Source organism: Pteropus medius, unplaced genomic scaffold, assembly GCF_902729225.1.
Source record: "Pteropus medius unplaced genomic scaffold, Ma_sr-lr_union100, whole genome shotgun sequence".
Classification (NCBI taxonomy): domain Eukaryota; kingdom Metazoa; phylum Chordata; class Mammalia; order Chiroptera; family Pteropodidae; genus Pteropus; species Pteropus medius.
In genome coordinates, this window is record NW_024345481.1 from 3,016,438 (window position 1) to 3,032,852 (window position 16,415).

At 43.7% G+C, this 16,415-nt stretch overlaps 1 protein-coding gene across 1 annotated transcript in view; it reads left to right on the forward strand.

Moving 5' to 3' along the window:
• Positions 1-16,415, forward strand: part of ARID1B (AT-rich interaction domain 1B) — a 380,804-nt gene that overhangs the window by 302,083 nt on the left and 62,306 nt on the right. The window contains 1 exon segment of the mRNA XM_039873871.1: positions 9,407-9,586. Within this exon segment, the coding sequence (XP_039729805.1) occupies positions 9,407-9,586 (180 nt within the window).

The window sequence follows — 16,415 nt, forward strand, 5'->3', positions numbered from 1 at the left end:
GCCAACATGAAAGTAGATTGTCCATGTGCCAGGGGAAAAGCATGCCTTGCTTCTCGGCGGCTCGCGGAACCTGGGGTATTTCGTGGGTGTCCTGACGGTGCTGGAGCTCTCTGCCAGCTGCAGAGGCCCCTCTGATGGAGAAGTCGCCTTTTCCTGTGGTTGCTTCTCTGCCCTCTTGCCCTTCCGCGTGCGCTTGGGCGTCTCGCTCGCTCTTGCTGTTTTCTCGTTCATGGGTAGATGAGCTATGGCTTGGACTTTGTGCTTAACTCTCTTTTTCCAGCAAAAGTTAAAGTCTCTAGTGCTTATGTTGCAGAATTTGTCGTCTTGCATGGAAGAGAGAAAGGATACACAGTTGGAGGCTAAGGTCCATGTTAAAATGCCTTCCAGTTTAATTTTCTGCAGCGTCCTATTTTCATTTCTTATTTATTCGACTTTCTAAATGAGTTTCCTACTATCCCTTCAACTTAGGGATGCATTTTCATTGGCTGCTTCTTAAATCCATCAGTGACGTTTGGGAGCTGTGACAGCCTGTCATTGCCCATTTGGCTACAAAGAGCTTTCCTTTCTATTTTTAGGTAGATCATCCCTCCAAATAGGCCTTGAGGCCTAAGTTTGCTTTTCAATTAAATATAATTTCGTTCTATTTTTGAGAATTTTTGGAGTACTTCTAAAGATAAATTCTGTCTTGCCTAGTAAAGAGTTTTTCCTCTTTCCTCCTGCATAAAAACATTCTGTTCATTTCATCTCTTATATGGAAAATATGATGTGTATTATGACTACATAAATCAATTGCTTTAAAATTTTTTGATCTGCTAAGGTTTAGTAATACTGGAGCTGTCTTTTCTGTAATATTTTTCTTTTTTATAAGTAAGAGAATCTTATATCATGTTTTTTAACTCAAGAAATTACCTACTTAATAAACCACAAATAGTACAATGCTGAAAAAAATATTTGAAAGTTCCTAAAAAATCACTTATTTAACAATAATATAAACATTTTAGAAGTGCTTATTCTCTATTATGCCAGTTTTCCAAGATAGCAGTGAAGAGAATTTTTAAAAATTGAGCAGTGAAAAATGTGTCATTGGCTTAGTCTTTAACATCAGTCTCTATGATAGAGACTGAAGTCGTACTCTCCCTAGACTTGACATAACGTGACTTACAGTGCCATGTAGTAAGACTAGGTTGTTAGGAATTTTCCATTGATACCAATATAAATATCCATAGAAGGATCCTAAAGAAAATCCTAAACTTGCAGACTGACTCCAAGTAGGATCTGGCCTTTAGCTATTGGATATGTGGGCAAGAGCATTCAAAGGAGTATCAGATTGTAATTAAACATCTGAATTAATGATGTGCCTTTGGAATAAGCTTTAGTGTGGGTTTTTAGTGTCCTAGGTGGTAGAAACAAGCCTGGCTGAGATGGGCTTTTATCACTTGTCTCCAGAGCTCCGTGACAAGCCCCCAGCAGAAGACCAGGACTCCAGACCAGAACGCCTCTCTCCTAGGCCAAGGTCTGAGTGTTTTTCTTTGTAGCTAGGAAGAGACGAGTCTCATTTCAGACTCTGGTCTCCCTTTAAACCCCGCGAAATGAAACCTGATGTAATGCTTCATCCACTGCGTGAGTGTTTGCCAGGCTGGTTGTTGTCACAGCTGCCTGCAGTCTACTGGTCAACAAGTCGCCCTTGCTCTTCACATTGAGCCTATTCGTGCACTGACGGGAATCCTGATTTCTCCCTCCTTTTCCTCCCTCTCGCCCTCTCTCGTTTTTAATAGGCGAACTCCGGGGAGTCTGCCAGATCAGGAAGGATGTACACTGAGCCTTGTACCACTCAGAGCTAATCAGCCCTGTAGTTGTTGGGTGTGTGGCCCGAATCCGACAAGCTTAGCTGTTCTGAGCCAAATAACATGGCCGGCCAATTGTTTCTGGAACTAGCTGTCTGGAAAAGGGCACTAGTTTCTAGAGAGTCCTCTGAGTGAGGAAAGCCACCCATCAGCTTTAACTGGCTGTGGTGGAGGAGGCGAGGATGGTGCAGGCAGGCCCAGCACCGTGACCCGGCTGCGAGCTGCCTAGGGAAGGGCGTCGGCCGTGGCCTCGTCACCTCAGTGAATTAACCATAGCTGAAGGACTCGCAGCCCTTTCTGCCTTTTCTGTGGTGATTGGTTTGCAGGAGACCCTGGTTAGGGAGGCTAGTTTGGAAACTTGGAGTCATTCTGACAGGAAGTAAGTGGTAGGTTATGTGAAAAACAGTATGAGTACTAACAGCTATCACTGACTGAGCCCCTACTGAGCTGTATGCTTCACGTGACATTTTCTTGTTTAACCTTATGAGGTAAGCTCAGTTACCATCCACATTTTTCAGAAAAGGTGACTTAGGCTTGACTATTAACTTGTCTGAAGTCACCTAACTCTGAGTGGTGAAGCCAAAATTTGAATTTGCAGTGACAGGGGAGATGGACAGAGCAGATGCATTTGGCAGATATTTAGGTGGTAGAAATGACCGTGTTTCTGGCCTGTGAGTGGTTCCTCCTTGAAGAGCCGCCTTCCCCTGGAAACGATTCTTCAAGTGTGAGGTAAAACAAGGAGCCCGGGGGTCACACTATTACATTGTTTCCATAAAGTAAAAGGAAATGGGCACTGAACCGAGATGCCTTCTTATTCCTTAACAGCATGTGTCTGTTTCCAGCTCCGACCAGACACTTTCTTGGTCCTGAGGAGACAGATGGGCAGAGCCGGTTAAAGCCTCGCTGCTCGCAGCCCGCGGGGGAGGGTGGCTCCAGCAGATAACGAGAGCAGTGCTCCGCCAACACGCGTGGCGCTTCCCAGCACATGCGTGTCTGCCTTTCTGGAAGGCCGGGGAACGCTGTGAAAGGTAGCAGGAGGCAGAGCCTTGAGGGAAGGGAGCACATCAGTTAAATGGCGGTGAGTGGCCACCTGGGCACCCCATGGACACAGCATGTTCAGCAGAGGACACAGTCTAACGTATTTTCAGGCTGTGCCTCCCACTAATGGGGTTAGTTAATTGGGAATAAAAGGTAAAATATCAGGGTGCATTGCACATAATGGTAGAGATCGTTTTGTGAAACATACAATGCGTGTGTGAATAGTGCACGTGAATATATAAACACGTACATATGTTCACATGTACACATTGAATCATGACAGGAAATAGAGTTCTTAACTATGGATTGTGGTTTAAAATGTTCGAAAGTCACCTCAGCAAGTTAACCTGCATGAGCCTCAATGTCTTCATAGTTGTTTTGAAACTTAGATGAGCTGATAATGAACGAAGCTATTAGCAGGTGATACATGCTCATTAAATGTCAGTTGTCGTTAGACCAGCGGGCAGCACGTTGCCTGGAACATGAGAGGTAGTCAATAAAGTTTAAGTGAATGGATGTGCAGAGACTTGCGGGTCTAAAGCGACCTGGTGGCTGCACTCAGACACTCCAAAGTGTCTGAGTGACGGACACACAGTGGGTACGCCATGACGGGGCTGGAGAAATAGGCTGGGCCAAGTTTTGAAAAGACCTGTGTGCTGGGCTAATCAGCCTGAACGTCAGTCGAGAGTCAGTGACTAGTTCTTGAGCAAGCACGGCTGACACATCCCTGGAGATGAGAAAGGACGGGATTCAGAGCATAAAGGGAAGGCACTGGCCTTGCGTGTGAAGATTTTCTTCCCTCTTGCGAAGGAGGAAAATCCCTAAGGATGGGGCATGGCCGTAGGTGTTTGTGGGTGAGAGGTCACACTGCCTTTTCCTGTTGCTTGTCGACATTTAGCATCTGGGCCAGGGGAGGCCTTCAGGAAAGGGGTAACGTGTTAAACTAAACTTTGAAAACTGCTGACCACGTGGAAGGGTGCCCCAGTGACGGCTAGGGTTTAGGCCAGTGCAGGAACTTTAGCTTCCAGGGGTACACATTGTGACATCCACTTTGCTAGTCAGACGTATTTGTGTCTCTGCTGGATCTCAGAAGCTGTCTAGTTAAGAGTTGCCGGGTCATCCCCCACATCGTTGCGGTCTCAGCTCAGGTCAGACTCCATCAAGGAAACGTGCTCGTCGCCGGTCTGAATCGGGCCCTAACTCCCTCGTGGCCCCTGGACCGTAGTTTTCTGGTGCTCATCACGTATTGCTTTCAGGTGCTTGTTGGATGTCTGCCTCCCATGGGAATTAACTCCACGAGAGCAGACGCGATTCGTCTCCTGGTTTCTGTTTTCTCAGCCTCTGGCACGTGCCCGGCACCTGGCTCTGTGCTGTGTAATTTTAGTTTATCATTTTTTCCTGTTGATAGGCGTTCGTTTCTACTCAACTAAATTTCAGTTCTTCGAGGACAAGGATCGCATCTTTTCCTTTTTCTGAATGCTCTCTAATTCTTACCACAGTTCCATGAGAGCCTGAGTAAAATTGGGGCATGCTGGCAGCTTTGTGTAACATTATCGTGGATTGAATTACTGTATGATAGCTTAGATCGGAACTCACACAGTGAATGACGGGCTCGTGGCAAAGTAGCGTTGCCTTGTATAGATTTTCATGGTGTTTTCCAGCTTAGAAAAGCACTTTTGCATGTGTGTTTCTTATCTTACTCTCAAAACGATCTTACAAGCCAGGACAGGAAGGGCATTCACTCTTTCGTACAAGAAACCTGTGAGTCTCCACGGCACCGCATTCCAGCTGTGTCTGTGTTTTTTCCTGTTACCTTTTCTCTGAGAATGTAGCTTTTGTTCTCTCTTTTTTCCCTAAAGGGAATCTCTGATTTTTCATATCTTCATTTGGAATGTGTTAGTGCAAATGTTCGTGACATATACACAGGTAATGAAGGACTCGAAAATAGTGCATCTACTTGTACTTTCGATGGATTAGTGTTATGAATAAAGTATATAAATCACATTTTCATGTATATAAACCTTAGAGTTTCTAAGAATTTTTTTGGGTAAGTCTTTATATATAATGTAAATTGTAATTATCAAATCAGTGCTTTTTTCCAAAGTTTGAATTTCTCATGTTAGCTGTTTACTTAGAGCATATAATTCCATGATACAAAGAATACTCCTAAATAAATATACATGGAAATTACAGACCCAAATTAGATTTTTCCTAGAGAAAAAAAAAGTTTAAGCCAGAGTCATGGAGAGTTAGAGTCGAAAGTAGCATGTCTTCCCTCTCCCCGGGGATCAGGTGAGGGAACCGAGGCTGACAGGTGACGTCGGTCGCTGTTTCTCACAGCAAACCCTGACGGTTGGCGCCCGCTCCTCAGCTCCGTGCCCTCGCTGTCGACGGCGAGCTGCCTCTCTTCCTTTTTTTTTTTTGAATGTAAAATAATAGTAATAGCTAATAATCCTTGGAAGCGTCCTGTGTGCCAGGCGCTGCTGTACTTGTTGACAAGTGCTACCTCATTTACCGTGACCCTCTGGGTGGGCACACCTGTCCCCATTTTACAGCTGAGCAAACAAAAATAGACATGCAGAGGTTGTGTTTGTTTGTTTGTTTGTTTGTTTGTTTGCTTTTAGGATGAAAAGTAGAAATACTTCTTTTTAAGCTAATTCTATCTTATGACTTTACATCAGTTTGTCTAGATTATGATGATATTCAATAAGCTTTTAAAAATATGGTTATATCCATAATGGATGCCTTTTAGTGGGATTACTGCTGGCATTTAATTGATTATATACTCTGCATCACTTTACCTACCTCCTAACTGGTTTTCTAACTTTTAGCCCTAGTGTCTTTCGATCTTTTCTACATGCTGCGTGTTACAGTAGAGTTAGCTTTCCAAAGTGCAAGTCAGATTGTATCGCTTTCCTGCCAAGACAGTCTGTGGCCCACGCCAGTGTTAATCAGACTGAAAGAGCTAATTTCCATGGGATCACAGATACAGGCACTTCAGTGAGCCTTACAGCTATCTGGTAATAGGAGCTGTGTCTGTGGGATGAAGTGCCTCACAGTTAAGACATAGAGTCACCAACAGAAAAATGGGCAAATGGTATCAACGGTTCTAGAAAATGAAATTAAAAACAGCCATTAAATAAAATGTTCAGTCTTATTCATGATAAGGGAAATACAGAATGAAACATAAATTATAAAATGTCTCTGAACAGATACATAAAAGAAACCACTTGCCTTTGGCGAGGGGAACTCTTGTAGGACATGAGGTTACACAGTTTTAACCTCTTGGAATTTATACACATGTGAGCACAGGAGTACACAGATTCTACATGTTTAAATAAAAACAAATGTAGGAATACAAACGAGCTTGTTCATTCTAGCTGGAAACAGCATCTGAAGGTGTGGGGTATTCAGACAACTTTTAAACCAGAAATTGTCATCAGAATCTCTTCTGTATATCACGTTGCAGATTACAGAACACTTTCACATGCTGTCTCAGTTGACCTTATAGCAACCTCACCCTCATTTCAAGATGAAGAAACTGAGGCTTAGATAAATTAAATTATGATTTGCCTAAGGTTACACAGCTAATTTGATCAATTACACTGCAGTATATTTACATATCTGTTTTTCCTACTAGATTCTGAACTAGTGATACAAACAAGACTGTAATCTAGGTCTTCTATTCCCGGTTGGCTGCTATTAGATAATTGTAGCTCAGAAAAGAGGGAAATTATGTCACCTTCATTGTCTTGGGGAATATCTGGAAAAGGGTATATCTAACTGAAAATATACAACAAGATTTAAGGACGGTCCTGTAAGTGGTGCCATTGTAAAAGCATGCAGAGAAAAAAATGAGCTTTCCAATTTCAGTTTCTATGGAAGGAGCTAGATTCCATAGCCCATATAACCTTGTCCCTACGATGTGGAATTTGATCCTGTGACACATTCCATTTGAATTAGCTTTTAGCATTCCACATCTTCTGGAGCCTTTTCACATACTTGACTTTCTGCAAAGTGCCGGTGATCAGTGAGCTAGTTCCAGTGGAGCATGGCGTGTATTTTTAAGGACCGATAAATAGAAATAAAGAATAAGTTGCCCGAGCAAGAATCTTAGAATTCATTTGAACAAACCTTAAGCATGTACTAAGTGTCCCAGAGGCAACAATAACTTAAGAACATACTATATCATCAGAGGTTCTAAAGCCTTCAGCACGGACACTTTCATGGTCGAAGTGAAATTTCATGCTGATTAAAGGACCTGTATTTTCCTTAGCTAATGAAGAAGAAAGCAATCATCCTCTGAAAGAAAGAAAAACCCACACAATCTTTATGAAATTGAAACATGTTTTTTATTAAACAGGACTCCATATAAAACTCTTGAGAATTTTATAGTAAAGCTTAGATAAATATTTCATGTAACATCTTAAGATGCAATCATTTATAGTAATTTTAGTGCTCTGATTTCTGTTTGTTTTTAGATTTGAAAAAGCAAACATTTTCTACGCTGATTTATATCTGGAAGCTGCCAATTGAGCCCAATTTCATAAGGCTTATCTTTATAAATAAATGAAATAGGATAATAAGGAACAGCTCTGTGTACTTTTACTTTATGTCTATCTCTTTAGACAGAAGCAGTGTTTGAAGACCTTTTTTTTTTTTCTTTCCAAGATGTAAACCACAGCCTTCGTGAATGCCCTGTCCCCTTTAACCCCCTAAGTTTAAGCTGACCTTGTCCAGGCACCTTCTTGCCCTCCCGCTTCCTCAGTGGGCTCCCTCTGGAAGACTTTGCTCTAGGTTCTCCGCCGGAGCAGGCAGAAACGTGCCGCTCTCGGCACCCTCCAGCGCCCTGGAGCCTTCACCTGACACACGGGAACTCCCCCCAGCCAAACTCCTGGGCTCCTGGAGCTGTTTTTCAGACTGCCCTTTGTTAGTGTGCCAGCTCGATGGTGTTAGCTTTTTCTTAGATACATGTCTTGATTTGGTGTACGCTTTAAATGAGTATTTCATAGCTAATTCTGCCTACTTCCTTATATTTTGACGTATCAAAGTAGTTTTTGATACCATGTGCCAAACTCTCTGCTAGGCACTTAGGATGCAGCCATGAGCACAGATAGGACCTTTGCCATCACGAGACTTAGAGACTTAGAAATGATACGTGAGCCAAAAATACAATAAGGTGATGACAGGTTATGAAAAGTGCTGTGAAGAAAAATGGGTGAGGAACAGTGGGAGGCGGGGGCGCTGCGGCCTGCTGGGCGGTGGGACGGGGCGGCCCGGGGGCGAGCAGGAGCTGCAGGTGCATGAGCGGGGAGGAAGAGGCAGCAGGGCGGGCAGCGCTGCGCCGGGGGAGCGAGCTTGGTGTTATCTTCCAGGAGCTCTCAGGAGGCCAGGTAGTGAGGAGGAGGGAAAACAAACATAGGAAATGGGGTCACAGTGAGAAGGGCAGCGCCATACCGCAGATGACCTCAGACGTCATACGGTCAGGTGTCAGGTGCTGGCATTTTATTCCCAGGATGAGCGGGAAGCCTGGAAGGGTTTTATGCAAAGGAAAGATGTGTTCTAATTTCTTTTTATATTTCTTAAAGATAATTCTGGCAGCTTTGTGAAAAGTAAACCAAAAGGAGCAAAATGGCGGGTGAGGCAGAGAGAGAGATGAGTTAGACCATGGCGGTGTGCGGGAAGGGGAGATGGTAGCCGGGGCTTTTGTAGACGCGAAAATGGAGACACGTTTCCGAGCCAGAGGCAACAGCGTGTTCTGATGCGCTGACCGCACACACAGGAAATGAGGAGTCATGGGTGTCAGGTGTTTTCTGACGTGAGCATTGGGGTGAGTGATGGTGTCACTGGTGGAGACGGGCCGACAGTGGGCAGAACGGGTTTACGAGAGGAGGTCGCGTTCTGTTTTGGAACAGTAGGATGCACGGCACACCTGCCATTGTTCGCCGTTTACCTGTAAGGGAGGGGATGAATCCGCGACTCATAGGTTTGCAGCCGCGTTTAGGCCTCAAGGGGAACCATTATTGTTCCAGGAGTCAGAGGGGAGAGAGCAGTTATGTGGAGGAGAAAGCTGGGGTTGGCCCCGGGCTTGGGAGAGGGCCGGGACATTTGAGTGACAGATGTGCATCCCAGACGTCAGGAAGTGAGCAAAGCACACTCTGAGGGGGCGTGCAGGGCATGTCCTTCCTGGCAGTACTGGAGGGCTTGTGGCAAGGGGCTTCTAGCCCTCACTGTTGCTTTCTGTGGGGACCTCGTCTCTAAGGTTACTTACTTTTTCTCCCTCTTCTTTTTTCCGTAGTTCAAGTCCACGACCCACTGGATTCCCAGGAACCCTCTAATAAGTTCAGGGTTGGGACCTGGTAGCCCTAGGGGCTCTCTGAACCCTGCACACTGGGTCTGACGTGTCTGTAGGTGCTTCCTTGGGGAATCTCACAGCCCTAGCCTTCTCCCTACCCACCTTCCACACACTTCCGTGCCCATTTTTGTCACCTGCATTTATATATTTCCATTTATTTCTCACTTAGGTTTTATGACAGGCACACAAAGAAACCCTCAGATGTCTCAGTATGGACCTCAACAGACAGGACCATCCATGTCGCCTCATCCTTCTCCCGGAGGTCAGATGCATTCTGGAATCAGTAGCTTTCAGCAGAGTAACTCAAGTGGGACTTACGGTCCACAGATGAGCCAGTATGGACCACAAGGTAAAAGAGAAAAAAAAAGTTTTTTCCAAAATGCATTGCAATAGGTTGTAGAAATTTTAATATGTTAGTCTTTCAAGTTCTTAGTATTGTAAACATCTTTTAAGATCCCTTTATTTGTTACCTGACAGATTTGGGAGGTAAATGCAAACCCACAGTCCTTTAGTTACCCATAACGATGAGGAGACTAATTATAGCAAGTGTTCATTAGGTATTCATGGATCAGACACTGCGGTGAGTGCTCTTCATACGTGTTATTGATAAAGAAGCAAAATCCTTGGTTCTATAATACAGTTCTAAACGCTTGTTGAGGAAAAGACACAAGCCTTGGCCTCAGAAGATTTCTTATTTAAAACTTGAATTTCATTGTGTTGAATTCTGATTTTTGCCCCCTCCCCCTCCTTAATTATCTTTACGATAACATACTAACTATTCAGAAGGGTGTCATCTTGTTAAGTCTTCTCCCAGTTTGTCTCCAAAGAGCTAAATCAGGTAAATAGTAGTTCTGACTTTCCCAGTCCTTACCAGTCTTACTCTTAGAAGACCAGACGAAGCCTGAAATGGACACATCTTTCAAAGAGGAAAATAAGGCAAGAATAGAAAAATAAGTGGAACTAGCCCAAAATGCACTGTCTGCATTCTAGAAGACGATGTATGTTTTTATATACGTGTAGAATCCTTTTATCAAGGTTTTTAACCTGATATATACAGATTTTTTTTTTGCAAGTCACTTTTGGCAACAAGGCATTTGCATTTAGCACCTTCTTTATATTTTTTTTCTTTAAATTAGACATTAATGGATAATTTAGAGAGAATGAGATAACCTGGCGCGATTCCCAGAGTTTCCTCACTTCTGAAAATACCAGGAATATTCCAAGTGAAAATGATGAATTCCCGCTAGGAAACTGTAGTAAAACGTTACCACCTCCACAGGAGTTGGGTCTGCCATGCTGAGGCCTGGTTTCTTCCTAGAGGCCTTTGCCTGGGTTTGACACCCGCCCCCGTCGAGGCGCCGGAAGCCTCTGCCGCCCCTGAGCGCGTGCGTGTGAGGCCGGAGCGCTGCAGGCCCAGGCTTCTTCCCTGGCGCTTCTCAGGAGGCCTCGCCCGCTGTTTCATGATACTCCACAGTCTGCACCTGAGTGTTCTCGCTGTCTAAAGATCTCTTTCCAAAGGGACGTCAGCCCCTTCAGTGCTAGCGGCGTGCAGCATCACTTCCTTGCCGTACACGGCTTTGTTGCATTATATCCCAGCTACTGCTCTTGGTAGGAAAACTATTAGAAAGCCCACAACATAAAACTTTGTGCAGGGCCCCTTCCTGCCCCTTCTGGCCTAGACTCAGAATGGGTGTAGATGTTGTGTTTTGCTTGATTCCCTTTACACTGTGTCATAAATGGTTTTCCACATTATTAATCCCAATGAGCCCTAGGAATTTAAGTCCCAGTTGACAGTAACAGTTTGCCCCATTCCCCAACAGCCCCAGGTAGTTGTGACATGTAGCAGTTTGGCGCTAAGCTAAGGCAGGATGATGAGTCACTCAGCTGTGAGAGGGAGCCTGCCTGCCCACCTCGCCCGCACTCAGTGCGGTGGGCGTCACCAAAACTGGATTTCTTTGGCTGTCGTGAAAAAAAACCCTAGTGAAATTTCGGAGGCAGTGTGTAAGTCATGGTAGGCACAGAAAACGTGAGCTTTTACTCAGAATGAGACTGGAGACGAGGTCAGAGCCTTGTCTGCAGAACTGGGGGTAGATGAAGGTCTCCGACTTAACCGTGAAAACTCATAGAGCTTCATGGAATTCTCAGAGTTGGTCTCTACTCAGATAACTCACCCTCGCAACCTCGTTCCCACAGTACTCGTAGTAAAGGAAGAAGGAGCCTTGGACTCTGAGTCTTTTGTGAACAACTAAGCAAGTGCTTACAGTATAGGAGTTAATAACAGGGAAGGTACCTTCTGTAGAATGGATTTCTTTTTTGAATAAAACTCTGTTTTCTATAATTGCTGAACATCAAGATTCTTAGTTTGAGAGCACTGAGCCTGTGTGAGGGGTCTTCATCCAGATGTCTGTGTCCTCGGACAGTTGCTTACTCTTTGGGAATTACTTTTCCTGTAGAAAAATGAAAAAGTAAGATTATGTTACCTTGGAATTTGCTTCTAATTCTGTTGTCTTGAGTGTAAATTTTTCTTCAGCTCTGGAGCCACTGATAAAAATGCAGCCCACTGGATCCACTGCATAACATTTTGGTTGTAGTGTTAAGGTTTTTGTTTTGAGATTTTTCTAAGGCATAAATACTGAGTTCAGGTTCATATTAGAAAAAATTTTAAATAAGGATGATAATTTCCATACTTGGTACTTTCTAACGTTGAAAGAAAATACCTGCATATCTGTGCTGTGTGATGTTTCCTCCTTCCCCAGGCGACACCTCCAGTACATTCCACTGTGAGGGGTACACCTCCCTGGGTCCGCCAACTGGTTCCTCGTGCTGTGTGCTTAAAATCGGGTTCCTGGTACGCTCTGAGTTCGAATCATCCTGGTACACTCTGAGTTCGACTCAGACTTGTTCACTTATCCCCCTTATCTTGTCCTCTCTCCAGCAAATATTAAAGACAGGAAATTAAGCTTGTAACATGTATTGTTCAATTTAGTAAATATTCCTGCCATTTGCATTTCTCTCTTAGTCGATCCTTTTAAACAAGAACCCAAGCAAAGTATTTATTTTCTTTCCTTCTGTTAACTACTCAAATTATTAGTAACATATTCAGCTTGCATCTTTGTGATAAATGTTTTAATGTCTCTGCAGTGACCCCCAGAGGTCATCAGTCTCATCTTCTGTTTCAGTTACTAACTAGATGACTTTCTTCTGGGTTAGTTGTGTATTTAAGAGCTCTCAGGGGGAAATACTTTATAGTCTCTTCTTACTAACCATTTTATTGTCAAAAGCAGCTTCTCCAAAATTGTTATTAGTAACAACAAACATTTATTAAATACTGCTGTGTCCTGGGTCCCGTTCTAAGACGTTTTCATATTTTAACTCCTTCGTTCTTTACAGCATGCTTATGCTGGGCACTGTTATTACTCCACTTGACAGAGGAAGAAACTGAGGCATACGACAGGGAAATGACTTTGCCGGGTGCGCAGTGGTCATGCCAGCATTCAAGTTCAGGCAGGCCCACCCGTTTTCTTAACTAATGGGAGGCCCATGGCCTGATCCCCGCTGTGCACATGAGAAGGTTAAGTAATTTACCCACAGTCCCACAGCTAGTAAGTGGCAGAGCCAGGGTTCAAACTGAGGGAGCTGTCAGAGGCCACTCAGTCACGAGTGTGGTGTTCTTCATGCATCAGATGTTCTCGTCCTCACTCAGTGGTTCATTCAGTGAGCCACTAGGGAAACAAGACAAACTACTTGCCTTCAAGAAGCAAAGAACGTTTTGGAAATAAATCAACAATACTACAGATTAAGAAAAAATATTCCTATGAAGTTAAGAAGGGAAAATTTTTAGAAATGTATGTATATTAATATTGTAAAATCTGAATTATTAAATATACAAATGGAATGAAGCTAATTTAAATGTGTAAAAATGTTTAATTGCGGTATATTTTATGAAATAGTAGTTTTCTACCTTCAAGCAAGCACATTTAATAACTACCCTTACACAGTATTTGCAAGTAGAAGGCCATGGGGACTTGCTTTAATAAATAGAAAGGAATTGTGTAATTGACGTGTTAATTATTAACAGATGAATTTGGGAAGGTGAGAGCTGAAGTCAGTTTCATCTTGGTAGCCTTTGTCTCAAGGAAAAACACCGTCTTACTCTCTTCCGTGTACTGTGTGTCACACTGACTGGCCGCAGATATTTTTTGCATATTTGTCACTGATTGTAAAAAGTGAAGGTCTAGCCTTAGTTTTGCCATGAATAAGTAGTATCACCTTGGGCAACTAATAGTAAATCTGAGTCTAGATTCGCAGCTGTCACTCACGTGTGTGATGGTGTCTGGGCCACCACAGGCAGCCACGCCGTTTATACACCGATGCAGTCCCGGGTTTATGCCTTACTTTGCATAATGGGTACCTTAGGAAGCAGGGAGCTTATAAGTAGGTGAGTCTGATGAGTCTTTTATTTCTAAATTACATGGTAAAAGGTGTTTTTCAGACAGGTAAAGTTTTTTTCTCTAAAATAAATTAGGTGCCATCTGAACTCTTCTTTCTCCCTTCATTAAAATGTTTCTCATAAATTCAGCAAAGGCAAACTTCAAATGATACCTAGTTGAAATGAACGCGGTCTCCAAAAGTGCATTTGAGACTTTCACATTAATAATCTTAAAACTGTTTCAATTCAAGAGGAACAATATATAAATGTCACTAGTTGGCTACAGGAGAGTACCTTATAGGCCCATGGCAACCTTGGTGTCACCGTGACGCAGGACTTCAGTCTCAGCTCCTGCGAGTCCCGAACCCAGGTCCTGTTGTCAGTTAGGCTGGATGCAGCCTCTCTGCTGCAGTGTCGGGCGCGGACCCGTTGCCCACCCCCGGCAGTGCCGTCAGCCTGCCGGGACCCTGCCCTGGCTCCCCCAGACCCGGAGCAGGGCACTCCCTTCAGCTGGCTCATTTTATTTTATTCTTGAAACGGGTTGTAATACATTTGATGTGTTTACAGCTCCCTATTACCTTAACCTTACCTTATGGCTAAATTAACAGTGCTAGGCAAATATATTAATTCCACATTCTATACTGTTTTGTTGGTAAAGAAATCTTCTGAATCTATATCCTGCTAATAGAAAAAAACAAATTGAAGTAGATCATTTTCTAGCAAAAAGTAATTAATGCAGTGTTCTTAGACCACTCGGCCATCCTGACACACATTAGTGCGGTGTTCTTTTCATCTTCAAATTTAGCCTTCAAGTTATAAGATTTAAGCATGAGTTTTTCTTAACAGACTGATGATCATGATTTTATCAAAGCCTGGGAATCAGGGAAGAAATAAAATTTAATGTACACATCAACTTAAAGAAAGGACAAAGTAAAAGCATAAAACAACTTTAATTTTGACTAGTAGGAAGGTAATTATTTTAAGAAATTAATATTGCTAATGAAAACCAACAGTACTCAAGAGTGCCAGCGTTTGCTGCCCCCACCGAGTGGCTAGGCACATGGTCGCAGCATCGTCATCTGATGGATTTTAACTCTGCTGCTGGTCTTGGTCATGACAATCCTAGACCCCAGTGCAGAAACACAGGAGGTGGACATGCAGGTTTACTTAGCATCTCAGCAGCGTGCCTTTTCCTGGGCTCATAGCTCTGCCATTTTTTCACGTTTGTTTGAAAAGAAATGACCTGTTGAATCACAATCTGCAAACGGTAAGACTGGCACCAAGTGTCCTTTCAGAAGGGTTCCTTCACCTGCAGATGGGCCCTTGGTATCCGGTGAAGCAGATCAGAGCTCTCCCTCCAGGGGGCGCCATTCTCAGCAGTCTCTGTGGGCCTGCGCAGGATGCCCCGACTCTGAGCCCAGGGAGGAAGGACACAGGTACCGCTGCCACGGGTGACAGCAGTGGCTCTGAGATGCCTTCATTTCTTGCCATGGATATTATACTGTTTTATGCTAAATTCAGCTATTGAGTTAATACCTTTTTACATTTCTTATGTCAATGCTTTTTCTTGTACTTACTCTATTTTGAGAAAAAAAATTGAATATCTCTGCATCATGATAGAATTTAGCATATGACCAATATATAGTAAAAAGGTAATTTCACTGATTAAGAAGTCATCTTGTTATTACTGTTGAACAGTGTGCGTCTGCTCCTTGACAGGTTCTGTCCATTCAGTATCCCTGTCCAGCACTGGTTACTGTTAGTGTCCTTTTTTCCCACAGTAGCCACGTGAGACAGATGATCTAGTATTTTACCCTTTGTCCAGATGAGGAGACTGACCTTTGGAGTGACAAGTAGCTTTCTGAAGGTCACACACGCAGCAGACAGTTATACCCCTGCTCTCTCTACCTCACCCACTGCCCTGAAGACAGGTACTGCATCTGACTAGACACACCCGTCCCCTGGGCCTGTGCATGATGTCAGCCTTGGCGATGGCACTTTCCCCGAATCCGCACCTGCTGCGGAGGGGCAGCCAGCGTGCACACACAGCTCGCTTTCAGGGGCGCCTTCCCTCCCCGCTCTGTATGAGTTCTCCCTGCTGGATTTTCTTCTTAGTACTTAGCACCACGTGACATTGCCCAGCTGATGCCACCAGAGTGTAAGCTCTTTGCCTTTGTTCACTGCCGAGTCCCCAGCCATTAGCACATAACTGGCACGTAAGAGGCCCTTTAAGAACTGTTCCTTAGATGAATGAAGACAGGTGCGTCCCAGAGACGCTGGCACGCCCTTGACCCTGCCTCGATGCCTGCTAGGGACGGGGTTGGCTGCTCAGTGCTTACAAATTATCTTTGGGAAGTGAAACTAAGGTTCGTTTTTGTCTGTTTCTATCTATGCTTCTATATTTTCTGCATTGAGCTCGCACTGCTATATAATTAACTTTTTTTTAAAGGAGTTAACTTTTGTAACTTTTGGTAGAAAAAAACTACCAAAAGTGAAATGCTGAAGTTATACTGTGAGGTAACAGGGGCCTTTCGCCCTCCTTGATAAGCTTTGTGTACTATTACTTTACATTTGGAAGATTTTTTGAAATGCATGCTGACCTAGGAAAAATACGGTGCCCTGTATATCAGTTCAAAAATGAACTCTGTTTCCACAAAGAGTAGAATTTAATGCCTTTACTTGGGATAGATCAGCTTTCATTTTGAACCTGTATTTGTGGTCTTCTTAACTACTCAATCCCACCCCCCCC